The 24,689-nt window shown below is 47.6% G+C and overlaps 1 protein-coding gene across 1 annotated transcript in view; it reads right to left on the reverse strand.

Annotated features, from left to right (window-relative positions):
• LOC126427999 (uncharacterized) overlaps positions 1–24,689 on the reverse strand; it is a 331,430-nt gene that overhangs the window by 122,055 nt on the left and 184,686 nt on the right. The window contains exon 4 of the mRNA XM_050089883.1: positions 1,072–1,195. Coding sequence (XP_049945840.1) covers positions 1,072–1,195 — 124 coding nt within the window. The remainder of the gene's footprint in view (positions 1–1,071; positions 1,196–24,689) is intronic.

The raw sequence follows: 24,689 nt of genomic DNA on the forward strand, positions 1-24,689 counted from the left end.
CACAGAGATGAACTTCTGGTGTAATTTTTAAAAAGGTGACAATTTTTACTACAGTAAGGTTCTGATTTACAGAATTCTGAATTTTGTCAAATAGTAGTAATAACGTGTTTACAGCTACATCTGTGAAAAGTGATACTTGACTTCTCGGTCCAAAGTAAAATACGTGTTTTTGCAAATTTAGCCTCTACTGGGTTGAAATAAGGGACGAAAATCTTAAAGAAAATGGTTAGTTAAAGTAAAAATGTTTTAAAGTTAAAACTAAGAAAACTGGTATCTCATTTCTCAGTTAGATACAAGAAAGATGTTTGGAGATTAAAATTTGTATGGAAATATCACAAGAGCGCAAGACGCAAACAACTAAAGCTGTGGAGTAGAGCTACTAGAGTCGCTTTTTGGTGAGAAACTTATTCGAAAAGATATTGTTTCTATAGCCTCAATTAAGGTGAAAAGTTTGGGTGTTGCAATGTGTGAACAACATAAACATTGAAAGTTCCTGGCTGATTAAAACTGTGTCGGACCGAGACTCGAACTCGGGACCTGTGCCTTTCGCGGGCAAGTGCTCTACCACATTAAAGAAAGAAATCCTGCGAATCATACAGTCTACAGGAGCGAAGCAACGGGCCCTAATGTCGTCGTTCGTCTAGATTAGGAACAGTAGGGAGCCTACGACACTTCCTTGCGGAACACCAGTTACCATTTTTATTTTACTAGACAAACTCCTCTTTAATTACTACGAGCGATGACCTTTCTGACCACGAATCAGTATCAAGCTTATTTCAGTAGTCAAGTCCGATGTTCATTGTCAGTGGTAGGCATTGGAAACCTCAACTCCATCTGTATGAAAATCTCATAATTCCAGTAACTAAATTATCAAAGACAGACGTGAAAGTGTACGGACTTGTCTAATCTATAAATAAGCTTCTACTACATAGTTACACATGTAGGAATTCCATGTGTGTTACATTTTTTTTAAGAAACCGTGTTTTCTCCTGTAAAATGTAACAACGTGGAGTTGAGAGGTTTTCATTCCTACGATATGCAGAAACACATGGACAGACGCGGCGGACTCACCTTGGGGTCGAAGTTGAAGACCTGCTCGCAGTGGAGGGGGCACTCGAGGCCGCACTTGCAGGTGCCCTGCGTCTGCAGGTAGTCCTTCAGCAGCTCCAGCGAGCTCAGCGCCGTGTTGCTCGGGCTGCAACACACACAACGCACCAGTGTAAGGCGCACTGCAAACACCAAATGCTTAGAGGGTCAAGGCGCGGCTTCGCACCCCCGTCTTAACAAATAGAGGAACTGGAAAATGTCAACTCTCACGGCCCGAATTGCCACGCTTATTGGTATATCGCCGGTAATTTCTTGGGGAAAACCAAACGCTAATCACAATTTTTCGAGCAAGTCTTCGAGGAGAATAATAGTTCATAAATTGACGCGCCAAAGAAACAGGTACACTTGTCTAATATAGTCTAGGGCCCCCGCGAACACGCAGAAGTGCCGCAACACTACGTGGCGTGGGCTCGACTGTATGAAGTAGTGCTGGAGGGAACTGACACCATGATTCCTGGCAGGGTTGTCCGTAAACTCGTAACAGTACGAGGGGGTGGAGGTCTCTTCTGAACAGTACGAGCCGGTTCAAAATGGCTCTAAGCACTATGGGTCTTCACATCTCAGGTCATCAGTCCCCTAGACTCAGAACCACTTAAACCTAACAGAAGGACATCACACACATCCATGCCCGAGGCAGCATTCAAACCTGCGACTGTAGAGCTAGCGCGGTTCCAGACTGTAGCGCCTAGAACCGCTCGGCCACAACGGCCGGCGTACGAGCGGTTCTCAGCGCTACAGTCTGGAACCGCGCTACCGCTACAAACGCAGGTTAGAATCCTGCATCGGGCACGGATGTGTGTGATGTCCTTAGGTTAGTTAGGTTTAAGTAGAATGAGATTTTCACCCTGCAGCGGACTGTGCGCTGATACGAAACTTCCTGGCATATTAAAACTGTGTGCCGGACCGAGACTCGAACTCGGGACCTTTGCCTTTCGCGGGCAAGTGCTCTACCAACTGAGCTACCGAAGCACGACTCACGCCCGGTACCCACAGCTTTACTTCTGCCAGTACCGCGCAGAACTAGCACTCCTCAAAGAAAGGATATTGCGGAGACATGGCTTAGCCACAGCCCGGGGATGTTTCCGGAATGTGCGGTGATGTGAAACTTCCTGGCAGATTAAAACTGTGGTGTCAGTTCTGCAGGGTTCGGAGGAGAGCTTCTGTAAAGTTTGAAAGGTAGGAGGCGAGGTACTGGCAGAAGTAAAGCTGTCGGGACGGGGCGTGAGTCGTGCTTGGATAGCTCAGCTGGTAGAGCACTTGCTCGCGAAAGGCAAAGGTCCCGAGTTCGAGTCTCGGTCCGGCACACAGTTTTAATCTGCCAGGAAGTTTCATAGGTTTCAGTAGTTCTAAGTTCTAGGGGACTCATGACCTCAGATGTTGAGTCACAGTGCTCAGAGACATTTGAACCATTTTTGTTAACAGTACGTGGCAAGGCATCCCAGATACCTCAGTGTTCATGTCTGGGGAGTTTGGTGGCCATCGGAAGTGTTTAAACTCACAAGTGTGTTCCTGGAACCACTCTATAGCGATTCTAGAAGTGTGTGTTGTCGCATGATCCTGCTGGAACTGCCAAAGTCCATCGGTATGCACAATGGACATGAATGGCTGCAGGTGATCAGACAGGATGCTTACGTATATGTCACCAGTGAGCGTCGTATCTACACGTATCAGGGGTCCCATATCACTCCAACAACACACTCCCCACACCATTACACATCCTCCACTAGCTGAATAGTCTCCTGCTGACGTGACGAGTCCGTGATTCGTGAGGTTCTCTCCACACCCGTACATGACCATCCACTCGATGCAATCTGTAACGAAATTCGTCCGACCAGGCAACAAGTTTCCTGTCAACAGTCCACCGTTGGTGTTAAAGGGCCCAGTCACACGAGTGAGCCTTCAGCTCCGAGAGCCGACATCGTTGATGTTTCGTTGAATGGTTCGCACGATGACACTTGTTGACGGCCCAGCATTGAAATCTGCAGAGGGATTTACTTCTACTTCTGTCACGCTGAACGATTCTTTTCAGTTGTCGGTGGTCCCATTCTTGCAGGATCTTTTTCCGGCCGCAGCGATGTGGGAGATTCGGTGTTTTACCGGATTCCTGATGTTCACGGTATACTCGTGAAATGGTCGTATGGGAAAATTCCCACCTCATCGCTACCTCGGAGATGCTGTGTCCTGTCGCTCGTGCGCGGACTGCGCCACCATGTTCAAACTAACTTAAATCTTGACAACCTGCCACTGTAACAGCAGTGACCTATCTTAGAACTGCTCCAGACACTTGCTTTTTATAGGCGCTCTCGACTGCAACGCCGTATTCTGCCTGTTTACATATCTCTGTATTTGAATACGCATGCCCATTCCAGTAAATTACTTCGTTGTAACATAGCTTGTGGCACAACTTGACGAGAAGAAGGGATCGGTTGGTAGGACATGTTCTGAGACATCGAGGGATCACAAATTTAGTACTGGAGGGCAGCGTGGAGGATAAAAATCGTAGAGGGAGACCAAGAGATGAATACACTAAGCAGATTCAGAAGGATGTAGGCTGCAGTAGGTACTGGGAGATGAAGCAGCTTGCACAGGATAGAGTAGCATGGAGAGCTGCATCAAATCAGCCTCAGGACTGAAGACAAAAACAACATAGTTCACACCCGTCTGTTCTCGTTTCTGTAGAGGCCTCTCGCCTGCTCTCACCATTCATCAAAACTTACTTGCGACAGTAATATATTCTTACCACGTGACTCATACGGTAAACAGTGTGTAGTATGGAAATTGTCAGGAGTACAGAACACACACATTAATGACCGGACGGACAGTTCATATATTTGTGAGGGAAAAGAAAAGAAAAGAAAAGAAAAGAAAAGAAAAGAAAGGGCGCGACGCGGGAGGTTTGAACACGGATCTCCCGCGCTTTGCAACCCAGAACCGTGACTAAACAACCACGACGCCGTGGTTCTTGCGAGTTGCTCGATGTTTCACATCTTGGACTTACCAGTTTCTATTTTGCTTCTTTTTTCACAGCTCAGCACGCTACCTAGTTTTCATGCTCGATTTGTGTTCAGTTTTTAACGAGCTATCCTCTAGGCCATTTTTACCATCAAATCTGAGGGGGCTGCGATTGTGAGTTTCCCGTGTCGGCAGAACGACCACCGCGCGGCACAGCGGTGTACTTTCCTCAGCCGCGTCCTGCCAGCGCCGCGCCATTCCTGCGAGTAGTTTGTCCCGGGCGCGAGGCCCACTTCACACAGAAGTGGCGTGGCGTGGCGCTGTTCCGAGCCACCTCCGTGTAAACAAGTGGAACAGCGCACACAGAGGTGGCGTGGCGTGGCGGCGACGCGTCGCTTCGTGGTCCGCGGCGCCTCAGTTTGCACCCAAGTCACGCGAGGCGGAGGTGTCAAAATGCGGAATGTTTTGGAGAGTGCCGTAAGGCTTTGTGAAATAATAACAAAATACCCGCAATTACACGACCACAATCTTGCAGACACTATAATCGCAGCGCTCAAGACAAAGCATGAAAGAACACTGTTGAATAAACAGGTTAGCCAATAAATCTCATAATTAATAATATTGTACTTGATGGCGCAGAATTATTAAAACATTCTTAACCTTCGAAGCGTATAAATTACTAGTAGCAAATTGCGTTTTTTTTCTTTCTGCTGAGCAGAAACACAGTTGGAAAAGATGAGGGCAGTGCACCGAATATAAAAAGCAGCACTTGGTTCATCAGGTTCTGGTGCTAATCCAATTAGTGTGTGTTACTTGGCATCGCATCAACTGCGTATACATCTGGTGCTACATACCTCCGGAAACTTAAGTACATGCAAAGTCGCTGCTACATTGAATTCCATTAGAGTGCGCCAATAAATTTTCCCAACAGGCAGAATTCCGGTCCCAAGCGAGACTTGGTGCTAAGCCACGGTATCCCTACGGTCACCAGATGTACAGAACGTTGGGCTGTAAAGCAGCTGCAGCTCGGAAGACCTTTATCTAGGTAACAGCAGGCGCACGCAAATCCCTTAGTCGGTCCTGCATCCGCGGATACGAGTATTAAAATATTGCAAACTATTTTAACTCTTTCGTTACTCCGGAGCACTGATGGTAAGTTTTCGCCTGGCCTGAATTTTCATCTGCTGAAGTCTGACCTCGTAGTTCACCTTTCATACAGATTGGTCATGACCAACTTATAATGTATCATACTCTCGATAACTGTTTGAATATTTTGTGGATTTTCCTGCGAAACTTTTCCGCAACAACAAGAACTCAACTGAAATCGTTAGAAGTTGCCGTCACATACTGAATACTATCAAATATTTCTGACGTAGTTCGTTTATGAAATGTGCGTTAATGCGCCAAAAACTTCAACCATATTTGCATACAATTCCTAGTACAATAACCAGCGCTTTCTGAACTTGTAAATAACATTCGGACAGGAAAAAAGTTACAAAGTAGTTACCGGAATGGGACGGAAATCGTAGATGCTATATCTGTTGAAACAAATGATCACAATTTCAGAAAAATTGATTTATATAAGAGAGCTCAACGAGTTTCCCAAGTCAATAGTACTTTGGTGCACCCCTGGCAATTACTCGGCTCGACATTGAAGGCGCTGAATGTCCTCCTGAGGGTATCACACCAAACTATGTCCAACTGGCGCGTTAAATCGTCAAAATTCGGAGATGGTTGGAGGGCCCCGTCAATAGCGCTCTAAACCCTGCTGGCCAAGGTAGGAGCTGGCAGCAGAAACCCTCGTCCTGTGCTGTCGGTAATTATCTTGCTGGAATGTAAGCGCAGGATGACTTGCCATGAAGGGCAACATTATGGTCGACGTACCGCTGTTCTGTAAGGATGCTGCTACAAAAAGTAATGGCAGCCCAGACCGCCAACCCTGCGTGTCGCATCGTATGGCGCGCGACAGGCAGCTTGGTATCCCACCCCCGTCCCGGGGAGTCGCCTGACATGTCTTCGGCCTGGAATCTCACTGACTATTCTACGGCCGGTTTGTTGCCCTTCATGGCAATCCGTCCTGGGATTAAATTTCAGCAAGACAATGACCTCCCGTCCACGGCGAGGATTTCTACTACTTAGTTTGGTGCTTGGCAAACCCTACCTTGACCAGTAAGGTCGCCGGATATCTCCCTAATTGGGAAAGTTTGGAGCATTATGGGCAGAGCCCCCCAACCAGCTCGAGCTTTTGAACGATCTAACACGCCAATTGAATTGATTGTCACGATACCCTTCCTGAGGACATCTAACAACTGCCAATGCCAAGTCGAATAACTACTCGCATAAGGGCCAGAAGTGGACCAACGTGTTACTGACTTGCTCAGTTTGTGAAGTTCTCTTGAATAAATTATACAATCTTTCTGAACTTCATTTGTATGTACATATACATCACATCCACCGATTTGTCTCATTTGGATAATTCCTTCGAGGTGCGCTTTTTTGTCTTACAGTGTAAAACAGATGTTGGGGTATTCCTATACCATAAATTAGGAGGGTCATTCAACAAAGGCACAAATTGGACTGGCGAAAAAACTTTTAGTAGGGCAAGTTTGTTATTTTCATGGCTTTAAGTTGGCATCACTGGGATGAGCCCTGATCAGCTGATGTATCAACAATGTTTTGTTTATAGCCTCAAAAATACATTTCAAAATGGCGATTCCACTTGAAACGTCCACATTAGTTGAACAACGTTCTGTTGTGTGTTTTTTTACTAGCTGAAGGCGAGAAACCAGTGAATATATACTTTAGAATGTCTAAAGTTTATGGTGAAAGTTGTATGAATCGTGCAAATTTTTATAAGTGGGAAGAGCAGTTCAAAAATCGTCGTCGCTCACTAACGAACACCGTTCTGGCCGACCAGTTGCAGTTTCATCTCCCTCACTTTAAAGTCGAATTGATGACATTATTCGTGGCGATCACCGTGTGACTGGAAATGATAGTTAATAAAGGTAGTTAGTACCGGTACAGTTCATAACATTATCTGTAACAACCGGAAGTACAGAAAAACATGTGCAAGATGTGCAAGGAATTGACGCGGCTACACGAGGAAACAAAGTTGACAGTGTGCACAGAGCTAAAGAAACGTTATGAAAGAGAAGACGAGCACTTCAACAAAATTTTAACTTGTGATGAAACTTCGGTTCACCATTGAGCAGTAATCAAAAAGACAAAGCATGGATTGGAAGCCAACTCACCTGTCAAAGAAAAAATTCAAAAACCAAAGCATCAGCAGGAAACGTCATGTTGACGGGGTCTTAGGATGCTGAAGGTCCCGTTCTTTGTGATTATCTCGAAGAGCTGCGTACAATGAACAGCCAATACTACACGGATTTTCTTTTGAACAATGTGAGGCCAGCCATGAGAGAGACGTCGTGGATCTCAGAGGAGAGGTGTGATTCTCCAGCAAGACAACGCACGTCCTCATATTGCTCAACTAACCCGTGAAACCATCGACAAAATGGGTTGGGAAGTACTGCCTCATCCCTTTACAGTCCTGGTTTAGCACATAGTGATTTCCGTTTTTTGGTGCACTGAAGAAGGCATTACGTGAGAAGAGGTTCCAGGACAACGAGGACGCGAAAAAGTTTGTGGGGAAATTGGTTCAAACATAACGATAAAGAGTTCTTTGCATCCAGAATAAAAAGGCCTGTAGCTCATCGAAACAAGTGCATAAATGTCCAAAGGGGTTATGTTGAAAAGTATTGTTTTGTAAAAATAAACGATTTTCTTCTCCAGACCAATTTGCCTCTCTTTAATTATTGAATGACCCTCGTATTTATGTTGTATGCCACACACAGGAGTCAGAAAATGGAGCGAATGTTCAAAAAACAGTTGGGTATCGGAGAAGAGCCTTCAGGTCGCTTTGTGGCAGCTTCCGATGATTGTACAAATGACAGGTGTTAAAGCAAACAAAACATGGCTCGGGCGTAAAGCAGCACTGCAAGTACGGGTACATAAAGGACGATCAAAAAGTTCCCGCTTCACGGCGTTGCTGCAGCATATAAAACATAGCGAGACTCCAAAGCGGGTGTATAAGCACCGACATGTGGGAAAGCGATTAGTGTGACATTCGTCTTTCCGATGTGCGTGCGGGAAACGCCGAAACGTGAACTATGGCGACGTTATTACCAAATGCGTCCAAACAGGATCAACGTGCTGTTATTTTCTTCGCTGCTGAGGGGCAAACACAAACATGAATCCCCCCTGCGGGTCCGGGGATTAGAATAGGCCCGCGGTATTCCTGCCTGTCGTAAGAGGCGACTGAAAGGAGTCCATCCCCCTCACGGGGGTAGTTCGCGCCTGCGTCCGGAGACGGACGGTTCCACGACCTATCATCGTGGTCCTTTTGGTTTTTTCACTTCTCGTTTCTTCCTTCCTTTTGTTGGTTCCTTTCTTTGCTCTTCTCCACCTCACTGTCTTCCTTACTCTTTCCCTTGCCTTCTCCTTGCCTTCTCATTGCCTTTTTCTCCTTGCCTTCTCATTGCCTTTTTCTCCTTGCCTTCTCATTGCCTTCTTCTCCTTGCCTTCTTATTGCCTTCTTCCCCTTGCTTTCTCATTGCCTTCTTCTCCTTGCCTTCTCTGGTCTCCGCCTCGGCGTTTGAGACAGTCTGTCCTCTTTCTCCCTCTCTCTCTTCTTTTTCCTCTTCTTCCTTCCTCCCTGTGCGTGTCTGAAGGCCGACCCACGCGTTCGCACGCGTAGCCGGTGACGGGGTAACGCGTAAGTCCCCGCCCTGGGTAGACATGTAAGGCACGCGCGTACCCCCTGGTAAAGGCCAGGCCCGGGGAGGGGTGATTGCCTGAGCTGATACCTTCTGACCATGCCGATTGGTCCCTCCGTCTGTTTCTCGGGAGGTGTGACCTGAGGTGTAAACATTCACCTAAGGCGGGAGTGCCCTCTGAGAGGGTCCCCACAAGGAAGGAGCGCGCCATCGGAGACGCTGGCAATCATGGGGGATTCCTCCGCAATGGATTCTACTCCATCTCTTTCGACTTCGACCCAAAAACGGAAACGTGACCAGCCAACAGTGACAAAAGTACTACCGCCTGCCCCACAGTTCCTCGTAGTTTCTCGAACTGAGGACGGAAAGGATTTTTCCTCTGTCAACCCTTTCGTTATTCAGAAGGGCGTAGATGCCATAGCCGGATCTGTCAAATCCTGTACCAGGTTGCGTAACGGCACCTTATTACTGGAAACTGAGAATGCCTTTCAGGCACAAAAACTGCTTCGGGCCACCCTCCTGTACACGTTCCCTGTCCGGGTGGAGGCCCACCGAACTTTGAATTCGTCTCGTGGTGTGGTCTATACTGACTCCCTCGACGGATTGACTGACGAGGAGCTTCAATCATTCCTCGCTGAGCAGGGCGTGACGGCTGTCCATAGGGTCATGAAAAAGGTCAACAATGACCTTGTACCGACCCGGACAATTTTCTTGACCTTCGATAGTGTTAAGCTGCCATCGCGCATCAAGGCGGGCTACGAGGTTATTTCTGTTCGCCCCTATATCCCGACACCTACGCGCTGCTACCAGTGTCAGCGTTTCAATCACACTCGACAGTCTTGTTCCAATGCGGCTAAATGTGTCACCTGTGGCAGGGATGCCCATGAGGGTGACTGTCCACCTCCGTCTCCTCGTTGTGTGAACTGTCAGGGTGACCATGCAGCATCCTCCCGCGACTGTCCTGTCTATAAGGAAGAACGCTGTATCCAGGAAATTCGGGTCAAAGAGAAAGTGTCCACCTCGGCTGCTCGCAAGCTATTGGCTAGTAGGAAGCCCACGCTGCTCCCAGCGGGGAAATACAGTACTGTCCTCGCCTCTCCTCGGACTACCCGGGAGGTAGCAACCCAGACATGCGATCTGACCTTCAGCACCACGGTCGTCCGTTCGGCCAGTGCTAAGATCGCGCGGTCGACGTCTCCTCTTCCTCCCATCACCCCACAGACACGAGCACCTTCTTCAGCTTCTGCTAAAACGAAGACACCGAAGTCAGATGCACGGGCCTTCAAGAACGAACCATCCCGTGCAGACTTCCTCCGTACCTCGACCTCACAGCCTTCGACCGGTACTTCCACTACACGTCCTTCCAAAAAGGCGCATAGGAAGCACAGTTCTCCTTCCCCGCCACGGCGCATTTCTTCTCTTGCGCCACCCAGCGGCTGCCGCCCCAGGCCGTCATCCGTTTCGCCTGGCCGCACCGCTGGTCGCCGTACATCTGGCCGTTCACTGGCGGAGGAAGCTCCCCCTCCCGGCCATCCTCCCGAGATGGCCGATGAACCTATAGACCCAATGGACGATGACTGTCCGCCTACTGATAGCGGCGGCAGTGCTCGCTCGAAGCCAGGCCCTAAGCGGCCTTCGAGGTGACCACTTCTCTCATCTTTCTTTTCTTACGATGGCACTTATTCACTGGAATATTCGCAGCATTCGCTCCAACCGAGAGGACTTGAAGTTGCTGCTCCGCTTGCACCGTCCGCTTGTCGTAGCCCTCCAGGAAACGAAGCTACGCCCATGCGATCAAATTGCCTTGGCACACTACACCTCTGTGCGTTTTGACCTACCCCCTGTGGTAGGTATCCCAGCTCATGGAGGGGTTATGTTGCTGGTCCGGGATGATATTTACTACGATCCCATCACGTTGCACACCGGCCTGCAGGCAGTTGCCATCCGCATTACTCTCCCCACTTTTACGTTTTCCTTTTGTACCGTTTACACTCCATCGTCATCTGCCGTTACCAGGGCAGACGTGATGCAACTTATTGCTCAGCTACCTGCACCATTTTTGTTAACTGGAGACTTCAATGCCCACCATCCCCTTTGGGGCTCTCCAGCATCCTGCCCGAGGGGCTCCTTGTTAGCAGACCTTTTCAACCAGCTCGATCTTGTCTGCCTCAATACTGGCGCCCCTACTTTTCTTTCGGACACATCTCACACCTATTCCCATTTAGACCTCTCTATATGTACTCCCCAACTTGCACGCCGGTTTGAGTGGTATGCACTTTCTGATACATATTCGAGCGACCATTTCCCGTGTGTTATCCATCTCCTGCAGCATACTCCCTCTCCGTGCTCCTCTCGTTGGACCATCTCCAAGGCAGACTGGGAGCTCTTCTCTTCCAGGGCTACCTTTCAGGATCAAACCTTCACAAGCTGCGATCGTCAGGTCGCACACCTCACGGAAGTCATTCTCGCTGCTGCTGAATATTCCATCCCTCACCCTACTTCTTCTCCACGTCGCGTACCGGTCCCCTGGTGGACCGCAGCATGTAGAGATGCTTTACGTGCTCGTCGACGTGCTTTACGCACCTTTAAGCGCCACCCTACAGTGGCGAATTGTACTAATTATAAACGATTACGTGCTCAGTGTCGTCGTATTATTAAAGAAAGCAAGAAAGCCAGCTGGGCTGCTTTCACAAGCACCTTCAACAGTTCTACCCCTTCTTCTGTTGTCTGGGGTAGCCTGCGCCGGCTATCTGGCACTAAGGTCCACTCCCCAGTTTCTGGCTTGAAGGTCGCGAATGACGTCCTTGTGGCCCCTGAGGCTGTCTCCAATGCCTTCGGCCGCTTTTTCGCCGAGGTTTCGAGCTCCGCTCATTACCACCCTGCCTTCCTCCCCCGCAAACAGGCAGAGGAGGCTAGGCCACCTGACTTCCGCTCCTCGAATTGTGAAAGTTATAATGCCCCATTCACCATGCGGGAACTCGAAACCGCACTTGGCCGATCACGGTCCTCCGCTCCAGGGCCTGATTCTATTCATATTCAGATGCTGAAGAACCTTTCTCCTGCGGGTAAAGGTTTTCTTCTTCGTACATACAATCGCATCTGGATTGAGGGACATGTTCCCGCATGCTGGCGCGAGTCTATTGTTGTCCCGATTCCTAAGCCGGGGAAGGACAAGCACTTGCCTTCCAGTTATCGACCTATCTCGCTTACCAGCTGTGTCTGTAAAGTGATGGAGCGAATGGTTAACTCTCGATTGGTTTGGCTGCTCGAGTCTCGACGCCTACTTACCAATGTACAATGTGGATTTCGAAGGCGCCGCTCTGCTGTTGACCATCTGGTTACCTTGTCGACCTTCATTATGAATAACTTCTTGCGGAAGCGCCCGACCGCGGCTGTGTTCTTTGATTTGGAGAAGGCTTACGACACCTGTTGGAGGGCGGGCATTCTCCGCACCATGCATACATGGGGCTTTCGCGGTCGCCTCCCTCTTTTTATTCATTCCTTTTTAATGGATCGACAGTTTCGGGTACGTGTGGGTTCTGTCCTGTCCGACACCTTTCGCCAGGAGAATGGGGTGCCACAGGGCTCAGTTTTGAGCGTCGCTCTCTTCGCCATCGCGATCAATCCAATAATGGATTGCCTCCCAGCTGATGTATCAGGCTCCCTTTTCGTGGACGATTTTACCATCTATTGCAGCGCGCAGTGTGCACGTGTCCTGGAGCGCTGTCTTCAGCGTTCTCTTGACCGTCTTTACTCCTGGAGTGTCGCCAATGGCTTCCGTTTTTCTGCCGAGAAGACGGTCTGTATTAACTTCTGGCGCTACAAAGAGTTTCTCCCACCGTCCTTACGACTCGGTCCCGTTGCTCTCCCACTCGTGGAGACAATCAAATTTTTAGGCCTTACCTTTGACAGGAAACTTAGCTGGTCTCCACATGTGTCATATTTGGCCGCCCGTTGTACCCGTTCTTTAAATGTCCTCCGTGTTCTCAGTGGTATGTCGTGGGGAGCGGATCGAACCGTCCTACTTCGTCTATATCGGTCGATCGTCCGCTCCAAGCTGGATTATGGGAGCTTCGTATACTCCTCTGCACGGCCATCCATCTTACGCCGCCTCAACTCCATACAACATCGGGGTTTACGACTTGCGATCGGAGCATTTTATACCAGTCCCGTAGAGAGTCTTCATGCTGACGCTGGCGAATTGCCACTCACCTACCGGCGCGATATACTGCTTTGTCGGTATGCCTGTCGGCTACTGTCAATGCCCGACCATCCGTCTTATCGTTCCTTTTTTGACGACTCTCTTGACCTTCAATACGGGTTGTATGTCTCTGCCTTGCTACCCCCTGGAGTTCGCTTTCGTCGCCTCCTTCAACACCTTCATTTTTCACTCCCTGCAACCTTTCGAGTGGGCGAGAGCCGCACGCCACCTTGGCTCCAGGCTCAGGTCCGCGTTCACCTCGACCTCAGCTCGCTCCCAAAAGAGGTCACCCCCGGTTCGGTCTACCACTCCCGTTTTTTGGAACTTCGTTCGAAATTCAACAACATGACTTTCATTTATACAGATGGCTCTAAGACCAATGACGGGGTCGGGTGTTCCTTTATTGTCGGGGCACAAAGTTTCCAATACCGGCTCCATGGCCATTGTTCGGTCTTCACAGCTGAGCTCTTTGCCCTCTACCAGGCTGTTCTTTACATCTGCCGCCACCGACATTCTGCTTATGTCATCTGCTCAGATTCCCTGAGCGCCATCCAGAGCCTCAGTGATCCGTACCCGGTTCACCCTTTCGTACACCGGATCCAACGCTCTCTTCAGCAGCTGGTGGACGTCGGTACGCCGGTTAGCTTTATGTGGGTTCCTGGCCATGTCGGTATCCCTGGGAACGAAGCTGCAGATGCCGCGGCCAAGGCTGCGGTCCTCCAGCCTCGGACAGCTTCTTGTTGTGTCCCTTCGTCCGATTTTAGCAGGGTCATTTGTCGGCGCGTTGTGTCGCTGTGGCATGCCGATTGGGCTGCACTTACCGACAACAAGCTTCGGGCCTTAAAACCTCTTCCCGTGGCTTGGACGTCCTCCTCACGCCCTTCTCGGCGGGAGGAGGTCGTTTTAGCAAGGTTAAGAATTGGACACTGCCGGTTCAGCCATCGCCATCTGCTGACGGCTGCGCCGGCGCCGTTCTGCCCATGTGGGCACTTGCTGACGGTTAGACACATTTTAATGTCCTGTCCTGATCTTAACACACTGCGCCTCGATCTTAACCTGCCTAATACTTTCGATGCCATTTTAGCGGATGACCCACGAGCAGCTGCTCGTGTTCTTTGTTTTATCAATTTGACACACCTCGCTAAGGACATTTGATGATGTTTTTTAATCCTATGCCTGTCAGTCTGTCTTTTATTGTGTTTTCCCTTTTAGTTGTTGTTGTCAACTTGTGCCTCGCGGTGCATTCTTAGAGTAGTCAGGGCGCTAATGACCATTGAAGTTGTGCGCCCGAAAACCACAAAAAAAAAAAAAAAAAAAAAACAAACATGAATGAAGAATGTGTACGGGGCACCATGCCTTGTTGAATGGTGCGCCAAGGGGTGTTGCTGCTTCGTGATAACGCACACCCCCACATATCGCAAATGTCGTAACGCACGAGTTACGCCAACTCAAGTGGGGAAACGCTCGAGCACCCGCCCTTCAGTCCTGATCTCTGTCCATGCGATGATCACGCGTTCCGTCCCTTAAGGGGGTAGGGCGTCAAACGGGTCGACTTTGAGCAGGAGAGGCGCCACAGGACATTCTAATTTCCACTGTGTATACTCTTACAAATAAATTCATAAAACTTTGTCTGCATGACCAGGAAGGATTTATTTAATTTATGTAAAACGAATGAGCAGTTACATTTTAAACTTAATGTTTAGAAAAAAATCAAATTTTATAGTTATCTAAATTTTTACCACAGCTTTTAGTTGATTTATAAAATTCTAGAGTTCCATACACCTGTATGTTTGGTTTGTATGCCGTACAAAATTCATCGAGGAATCTCTTACTTATGAAGAAAAGTATACCTATAGCAACAAATGTAGCCAATAGTAAGTGAAAAAAATGATGAAATTTCACATGTAAAAAGAATTTATTTTGTTAGGTTTATGAACGTCCACTGCTATGAGTGTGAATCCTGAATCATTGCTGGTAATGCTGACAAAGTTTTATGAAATTACTTGCAAAAGTATAGGCAGTGCAAACTGAAATGTCATGTGGTGCCTCTCCTGCTCCAAGTCGGCCCACGTGACGTCCTTACCGCCTTACAGGCCTGGAAGGGTCCACGATTCCTGTCGGGAGAGGACGTGCAGCACGAGTTACGGACTTTTCACGCAGGACACGGTATTCCACCAAACGGGTATCTTCAAGCTGGTGCGTCGGTGGGATAATTGCCTCAGTGCTCATCGCGAATTTGCCTGATTGGTATACCACTTACACACTCTTCGGCCTTCGAACGGAAACTTTTTGGTCGCCATTTTATAGTACAAACGTATAGTTGTGGAGAAAAACAGCATTGTCGTGTCGCATCTTACGCCTTTGCAGGTGTAAATGTGAGTACTCTTTCCAGGACACTATGCATGCTGCCCAGTGTAACTGACGCTCCGTCCCAAATTGATAATAGCGACTTAATCATTATAATCTTAAAAGTTTGATAGCATCGTTTAACTTTTAATTACAGAGTAATCACTGCTAATATCTGCGGGTATGTATAGGGATATTTGCACCGGCGCCGGCTTTATACGCAGGATAATCCTTAGTGCAGGTGTGGGCATTCACGAACGCCTGCATCTGTTCGGACTAAGCAAATGCGATTCGAGCCTAACCAGCTTTCGAAATTCGATTTCCGCCTCCCGTGGGCTGTGCCGCCTTCCAGACCGGCTGAGGGAGCGCGGCGTTATTTCGCTCGCGGCTGTTGGCAGCGCCGTGCGACGCGACAGCGAGGGAGGAGGGAGGCAGTCCCGAGCTAAAGGGTTGCGACGTATCGATTGGCGCCTCGCTGACCGCAGCTGCTAAGCGAGCAGCCCGCGCCGCGCTGCGCCGCGCCGCGCCACGCCGTGACGTCACGACAGGTAGCGGTGGCGGCGGCGGTAAACTGGGGCCGCGGTCGCCGGCGCGCGGCGGGAGGGGAGGGGGAGGGGGATTGGCAGAGCTGCCAGCGGCACCTCTCCAGCACTTAAGCCGTCCTCACACGGCACGAGGCAGCTAACGTTGACGCTGGAAATCCAACGTCACGAGTCACAGCGCCGTCGCCACACGGGACGAGCTGGTTAACGTGGTTTTGCGCTCTCCAGCGCCAGTACTCTGCTCTATTTAGCTCGCAATCACACAGTTTGTGCACGAAAATGGAAGCGCGTAAAATGCCTGCGTTAGCTCCATCAAAACGCACATTTCCTCCCTTGTCCATATGGTAGTCCACAGGGGCGGACGAAAGTATTCAGATACTGGGAGTACTTAGAGAAGTAAACCTTAAATGTGTTTCTAACTCAAAACATATTTTATGCTTTACAAATGTGTAATGCATGTCTGGACATATGCAGAACAACAAATAACAAAACAAGACTTGTGTAAAAAAAAAAAAAATGGACAAAAGTATTCAGACACTGAGCAGTCAGTATTTGGTAATGCGTCCCCTTCTCTGTGTTACAGCCCTCAGTCTTTTGTGGCTCGGAGTACACAACCCATTAGTCATATACGAGCTGATATTCACCTATTCTTCTATCAATGCACGCAAATGTCAAACTGCTCACATGTAGATATCTCGGATATTCGGGAATCCAGCCGGATGTTCGCGTCGTTCTCGGACGATATTTCAACAGCGTGCCTTGCTGTCTTCTTCAGGTGCCACCTGAGACTGGTAGCGCCTAAAGAAGAAAGCGAGGCACGCTGTTGAAATATCGTGCGAGAACGACGCGAACATCCGGCTGGATTCTCGAATATACAAGCTGTCAACAGATCGCCGGGAAAGCATGAAGAATTGCCCACATGTCGTTCGTGTAGTCTCGTTTTCAGTGTATTCCAGATGTTTTCGACGGGATATAGATCCGGAGACTGCAGTGGGGTAATGATGCGATGAGGGGTATAGGATCCACAGTTTGTTTCCGCCGTATGCTTAGGATTGTCTTGTTGGAAATTTCACCTCAAAGATCGAACTTCGCAGCACTTTTACTCAGAATTTGAGTATATCGAGATAGATAAATTTGTCCACGGTGCCTTCAATAAAGAAAAGTTTGGCAACACCTCTGGAAGACATGCCTGATGGTTGCATGTTCATGGGCTCCCACTCTGTGTTTGCTTGACGCCACACGTAACTGCGGACATCCACGTGGCTCAACGAGAATTTACGTTCTTCACTCCACAGAATCTTGCCCCAAAAGGTCACATCCTTGCCGGCAAATACTTCTCCAAAAACCATCCGCTTTTTTGCGTTACGTCTTGGCACTCTGGCATTATACCCAGCACTGTTCAGGCATCTGCGCACCGTTCTCACACTACCTTCGGTCCAAACCCGTCTGTCAGTTCTGCCAATATAGCATGGGGCGTTGTCCGCCGCTCGTTTTCCATGATTCGAACTATTTTCCTCTTGACTCTGTTCGTGAGTTTCTGGGGACGCCCCTGTCGTGGACGATTGACGAGTTTTTCCTTCTTTTACTTCCTGGACGATACTAAACAGTTTTTCGGCTACGGTTGACGACCTCGCCTATTTCTGCACATGGTTTACCCCCAACTATGCAGCCGCACAACAAGCCTTCGTTATTCCACTGTCGTTTCCCTACTTTTAGGAGGCATGGCGCTACGTTCGTCTTCCTTGACGAGACCTGTGCTTTCCTGTAGTACGAAATAGCTGTCTTGCGCACACTGACTGCTTGCTGCCGCCGAGTTGTGCCTTCAGGCTGCGGTTACGTTTTTAAGCGGGGCGGTGACTGATTACTTTTGTCCCAAGTGAAAAACTCGCCTGTGATGGTAATACAGGCACTTAACATGAGGTCATCAGGCCCCTGGAACTTAAAACTACTTAAACCTAACTAAGCTAACGATATCACACACATCCACGCCCGAGGCAGGATTCGAACCTGCGACCGTAGCGGTCGCGCGGTTCCAGACTGAAGCGCCTAGAACCGCTCGGTCACGACGTCCGGCGATGGTAACACAGCACCAATCGTTCCAGGTAGAGGGTACGGTGACATTCGCACAGTCGACGTATTTCGAAATAATCCCTGCATTATGGCACATAGGCAGATAGACATTCCGTGTATGCATCAGCCACAATTGACCGTGAGAGACGCGTGTCACCTGTGTCTGAATACTTTCGTCCGCGTCTGTACGTACGAATTTAACCGCTAATTGACACACGTAAAAAATGTAACGCATACGCTACGCCCGGATCCTCAGGATCCATTTTGTGTGTTTTGGTAAAAACAGTTGCATGGAACTACATCAGTTCTGATCATATCTTTAGATGTTATGGACACAGTGAAGTGCATAAAATGTTGTTGTTGTGGTCTTCAGTCCTGAGACTGGTTTGATGCAGTTCTCCATGCTACTCCATCCTGTGCAAGCTCCATCTCCCAGTACCTACTGCAACCTACATCCTTCTGAATCTGCTTAGCGTATTCATCTCTTGGTCTCCCTCTACGATTTTTACCCTCTACGATTTTTACCCTCCACGCTGCCCTCCAATGCTAAATTTGTGATCCCTTGATGACTCAGAACATGTCCTACCATCCGATCCCTTCTTCTTGTCAAGTTGTGCCACAAACTTCTCCCCAATTCTATTCAATACCTCCTCATTAGTTACGTGATCTAGCCACCTAATCTTCAACATTCTTCTGTAGCACCACATTTCAAAAGCTTCTATTCTCTTCTTGTCCAAACTATTTATTGTCCATGTTTCACTTCCGTACATGGCTACACTCCATACAATTACTTTCAGAAACTACTTCCTGACGCTTAAATCTATACTCGATGTTAACAAATTTCTCCTCTTCAGAAACGCTTTCCTGGCCATTGCCAGTCTACATTTTATATGAAACTTCCTGGCAGATTAAAACTGTGTGCCCGACCGACACTCGAACTCGGGCACACAGTTTTAATCTGCCAGGAAGTTTCATATCAGCGCACACTCCGCTGCAGAGTGAAAATCTCATTCTGGATACATTTTATATCCTCATCAGTTACTTTGCTCCCCAAATAGCAAAACTCCTTTACTACTTTAAGTGTCTCACTTCCTAATCTAATTCCCTCAGCATCACCCGACTTAATTCGACTACATTCCATTATCCTCGTTTTGCTTTTGTTGAAGTTCATCTTATACCATCCGTTCAAGACACTGTCCATTCCGTTCAACTGCTCTTCCAAGTCCTTTGCTACCTCTGACAGAATTACAATGTCATCGGCGAACTTCAAAGTTTTTATTTCTTCTCCCTGGATTTTAATACCTACTCCAAATTTTTATTTTGTTTCCTTCACTGCTTGCTCAATATACAGATTGAATAACATCGGGGAGAGGCTACAACCCTGTCTCACTCCCTTCCCAACCACTGCTTCCCTTTCATGTCCCTCGACTCTTATAACTGCCATCTGCTTTCTGTACAAATTGTAAATAGCCTTTCGCTCCCTGTATTTTACCCCTGCCACCTTCAGAATTTGAAAGAGGGTATTCCAGTAAACATTGTCAAAAGTTTTGTCTAAGTCTACAAATGCTAGAAACATAGGTTTGCCTTTCCTTAATCTATTTTCTAAGATAAGTCGTAGGGTCAGTATTGCCTCACGTGTTCCAACATTTCTGCGGAATCCAAACTGATCTTCCCCGAGGTCGGCTTCTACCAGTTTTCCCATTCGTCTGTAAATAATTCGTGTTAGTATTTTGCAACCGTGACTTATTAAACTGATAGTTCGGTAATTTTCACATCTGTCAACACCTGCTTTCTTTGGGATTGGAATTATTATATTCTTCTTGAAGTCTGAGGGAATTTCGCCTGTCTCGTACATCTTGCTCACCAGATGGTAGAGTTTTGTCAGGACTGGCTCTCCCAAGGCCGTCAGTAGTTCTAATGGGATGTTGTCTACTCCCGGGCCTTGTTTCGACTCAGGTGTTTCAGTGCTCAATATAGAATGTGAAAAATATACTTTTTAAAAGTCTTACACATCAGCTATAAATACTAAGCTGCACAATTGAAACGCCACATCTAAACAGATAATAGACTATACGTCAAACCTAAAGGTAATTTAATCGTTCCCAAAATGCCGGAGGGGGTCTTTTGGTTTGCCTGCCTAGCGGGATCATGTGTCAGGAAAATGAACTGGAGCAATGATGGTTTGTAGGGTTCTTCCCCCCATTCCTCCCGAGGATGTAAGTACTTCCAGACTGTCATGAGCAGTTTAATCATTCTGTTTCCTGCTGACTAGTTTGACAATCGCTATCACTTCCGCTTACGCTGTCAATATGCTTTCAAGTGGTTCATTTAGAGCAGCGGTGGTCAGCCTGGTCCCTACCGCCCGCTAGCGGGCGTTCTGACTTTCACCGTAGCCGGTAGGGATTATTACAGACCTATCACAATTTGTTTGTGGAACTGATGGATCAAACAGAGCTGAAAGAGTTCTTGAAAGATGCTACTTCCCGTTAATGAACGTCCATTCAAATCTGACCCTTGACCAATTAATTGGAAAATAATCGCAACGAACAGTTTAAGCGTAAATTCAGTTAAACTTGTAATATGGTGCTGTCACTTCTCCGGTTGCTTGTCAGTGAACCGAGCGATTCGTCGCTTGTGCACGCAATCGCTTGGTAGTCGTGCGTATATGAGAAAACAGATCGGTCGCTTATCGCATGGAAATCGCAGGCAATCTGACTGATCACATGCGATGTGTGGCAATATGGCCGTCTGGTAGAGACTTTATTAAGCGCGATGGTCCAGTTTCGTTCCGTTTCACTTTGCCCACGCTGAGTAACAACTCAGAATTTATAGTTGTTCAGGGACCCAGTCCATTGTGAACAGTGAAGCTGAGGCCGGAGTTACCACTTGTACTAAGAAGTATGCAAAACACACCATGCGATTTAGCATTTTGTATTTAGACAGATGGTCTCAGATTGTGAGAAAGACGGGGGCCGTATTGTGGTGGAACATACACAGACAGCGGTGATTCATGTACAGTAAAAGCCTTAGCGCCAAGGAGCGTACCGGTATCTTTGGTTATTTAGATGTACTGTTTTATTGTTAATGTCTCCAACCGTATTGCTGACTTTACCTGCACTTATAACTTGTTAACAATAATTTCAATGACTCTCAATTCATACTTAGAAACTAACAAGACCTTTTTAGTTCAGATTGATCACTGGTGGACAAGTTAAACCAATGACAAGCCAGCCCCGACGGGGGAAGGCACGAAACTGTTCAGGGGGAATTTACATTCAGTTTCCAAAGACAGAACATGTGAAATCACGTATGAAGTCCGATCTCGTGTGGAAGGGAATAATGTTTTGCAAACTGCCTCGGATGACGTACATGTGAAGTCTCATGTTAATCTTACCATCACATGGACGATAGATTTGTGATTCAGTCTCAAGTGCAAATGCGCTTAAAGACACAATTTCTTAAAATGTTCCCTCGCGAACCACAGAAGTATGATCTGCTGATGCAAGATCGTGTGATGTATTAACTACTCTATGGTGATCGGGAAATAACGATTAGCAACCGGAACTTCGTTTTGAACATTAATAGCAGACTGGCTCTCGGTATAGGTTCCTTAAGTCTGTGATTCTAAGAACAAAATCATGTGGCATTCCATTATTTCACAATTCTCATTTTTAACACCGTTAACATTTTTCTAGTTTGCACGCACTTTGTCTGTGGTCGGCGGGGAAGAAACAGTCATCGTTACGAGATACGAGCTAACAAATTTGCCTCCAGCTTGTTCGAAGTGGGAGCGAACGTTTCTCAGAAATCATCTGGGCATGCTGCACTTGGCCCCACCGTGTAGTGTTTATGGCTTAAAACTTACATGTATTGGGAAAACAGCCAGACAACGGCCTTGCCGCAGTTGTAACACCGGTTCCCGTCAGATCACCGAAGTTAAGCGCAGTCGCGCTGGGATAGCACTTGGGTGGGTGACCACCTCGTCTGCCGAGCGCTTTGGCAAGCGGGGTGCACTCAGCCCTTGAGGCAAACTGAGGAGCTACTTGATTTAGAGGTAGCGGCTCCGGACTCGGAAACTGACATACGGTCGCGAGAGCGGTGTGGTCAGCACATGCCACGGTGTGGTCAGCACATGCCACGGTGTGGTCAGCACATGCCACTCCATACCCGAATCCAGTGACGCCTGTCGTTGAGGATGACACGGCGGCCGTTCGGTACCGTTCGGCCTTCATGGCCTGTTCGGACTGAATTTTTGTTTATGGAAAATAACCAAAAGACACTTGGCATCCCTTGCGTGAGGGAATAGTCTGAACAACTGTAGTCCTCATAAACTACACTTGACATACTCTCATATACAAGGTGATACTGTTTAAACGGACACACACTGGTAGGATGCACGGGACACCGAAACAAAAATTTGTCATATTTTCCTGTGAGGATTTTTTAAACAGGTAGAGGGAGTTTTCTCTGGATGGAAATTAAACTAAGACTCCGGGAGGTTGCATGGGTCTGTGAAAACTTTTCTTAATGTATTTTCCTGTGAGGACAAAAGTAAAACAAGTTTTTTTTATTACCAAGCGACAACATTAAAGCAACAGAATTGTTTCAATAACAATAGAGATTCAAGACTGCCTCCATTGACTTCTAAACAGTGGTTACACCGGCGGATCATGTTGTAACACTGTCAAAGACTGCAGGAGTGTCATTACATGATGATGATGATGATGATGATGATGATGATGATGATGATGATGATGATGATGATGATGCCGCCGCCAGTATCTGGCCACCCAGATCCCGTTCTGGTGTAACAGGGTTTTGGAAACAGGGCACGCTTCTCTTGTTACACAAAAAGTCCAGTGGAGTCACATAGGGAATCGACTAGGCGATGGTACAGGACCACCACAGTCAATCCACTTTTCTGGAAACTGTCAACAATGTATGCAAGGACGACTAAAATGCGCCGGCGCTCCACCGTGCTGGGACGACATGCTGTCCTGGAGCGAGCGGCACGTCATCCAGCAACTCTGGCAATGCTATGGCTGATAAGCGCTAGTAAGTGTGGCGTGTGGATTAACCCCAGACAAAACATGCGAATTGTGGATGTCTGTAAACAGCATATATGACGGAATGCAGGTTGCATTTGCCACTGTTCCACGTACCGCGGCGAAAATTGCGCTCTGAGTGGGTTATCATTTGGTTCCAGGTTGCGCACGCGCTCTAAGTGAAATGGATTAATAATTGCTCACGAAGGGTGCTTTTTGCATTCGTCCGATTCGTACCCGTATTATAAGAAATTGCACAAGGATTAAAAAAAATGCTCACAGGTACTTATGCTATTGGAGAAAAACTTTTTGGTGTCCCGTGCAGCCTCCACTTCACTGTTCTAACTTAGATCAGTGGTGTAGGCCACACGGCAGCCTGGCACCAGTTCATACTGTTTAAGCGACCAGTGTGGTCTTTTAAGGGGGACGGAGGGGGCGGGGGGGGGGGGCTTGCGACTAATTTCGTCCTGTGAGCTCACTTCCTTTTTGTACAGCTTGTTCCTAAAAACTTAGTGTAAAATCACAGTGCATTTAATTAGCTACATTATTATTGATCGTATGGATACACATTCAGAATTCACGGCAATATTTACACAATGAATTACAAAAGGAAAATGCAAGAGCTCTGCTCTCAGTTGAGCTTCATCTACATCTACATCCATACTCCGCAAGCCACCTGACGGTGTGTGGCGGAGGGTACCCTGAGTACCTCTATCGGTTCTCCCTTCTATTCCAGTCTCGTATTGTTCGTGGAAAGATGGATTGTCGGTATGCCTCTGTGTGGGCTCTAATCTCTCTCTGATTTTAGCCTCATGGTCTCTTCGCGAGATATACGTAGGAGGGAGCAATATACTGCTCGACTCTTCGGTGAAGGTATGTTCTCGAAACTTCAACAAGAGCCCGTACCGAGCTACTGAGCGTCTCTCTTGCACAGTCTTCCACTGAAGTTTATCTATCATCTCCGTAACGCTTTCGCAATTACTAAATGATCCTGTAATGAAGCGCGCTGCTCTCCGTTGGATCTTCTCTATCTCTTCTATCAACCCTATCTGGTACGGACCCCACACCGGTGAGCAGTATTCAAGCAATGGGTGAACAAGCGTACTGTAACCTCCTTCCTTTGTTTTCGGATTGCATTTCCTTAAGAGTCTTCCAATGAATCTGTCTGTCATCTGCTTTACAGACGATCAACTTTATATGATCGTTCCATTTTAAATCACTTCTAATGCATACTCTCAGATAATTTACGGAATTAACGGCTTCCAGTTGTTGACGTACTATGTTGTAGCTAAATGATAAGGAATCTTTCTTTCGATGTATTCGCAGCACATTACACTTGTCTACATTGAGATTCAATTGCCATTCCCTGTACCATGCGTCAATTCGCTGCAGATCCTCCTGCATTTCACTACAATTTTCCAATGTTAAAACCTCTCGATATACCACAGCATCATCCGCAAAAAGCCTCAGTGAACTTTCGATGTCATCAACAAGGTCATTTATGTATATTGTTAATAGCAACGGTCCTACGACACTCCCCTGCGGCCCACCTCAAATCACTCTTACTTCGGAAGACTTCTCTCCATTGAGAATGACATGCAGCGTTCTGTTATCTAGGAACTCTTCAATCCAATCACACAATTGGTCTGAT

The sequence above is a fragment of the Schistocerca serialis genome, chromosome 12, assembly GCF_023864345.2.
Source record: "Schistocerca serialis cubense isolate TAMUIC-IGC-003099 chromosome 12, iqSchSeri2.2, whole genome shotgun sequence".
Taxonomy (NCBI): domain Eukaryota; kingdom Metazoa; phylum Arthropoda; class Insecta; order Orthoptera; family Acrididae; genus Schistocerca; species Schistocerca serialis.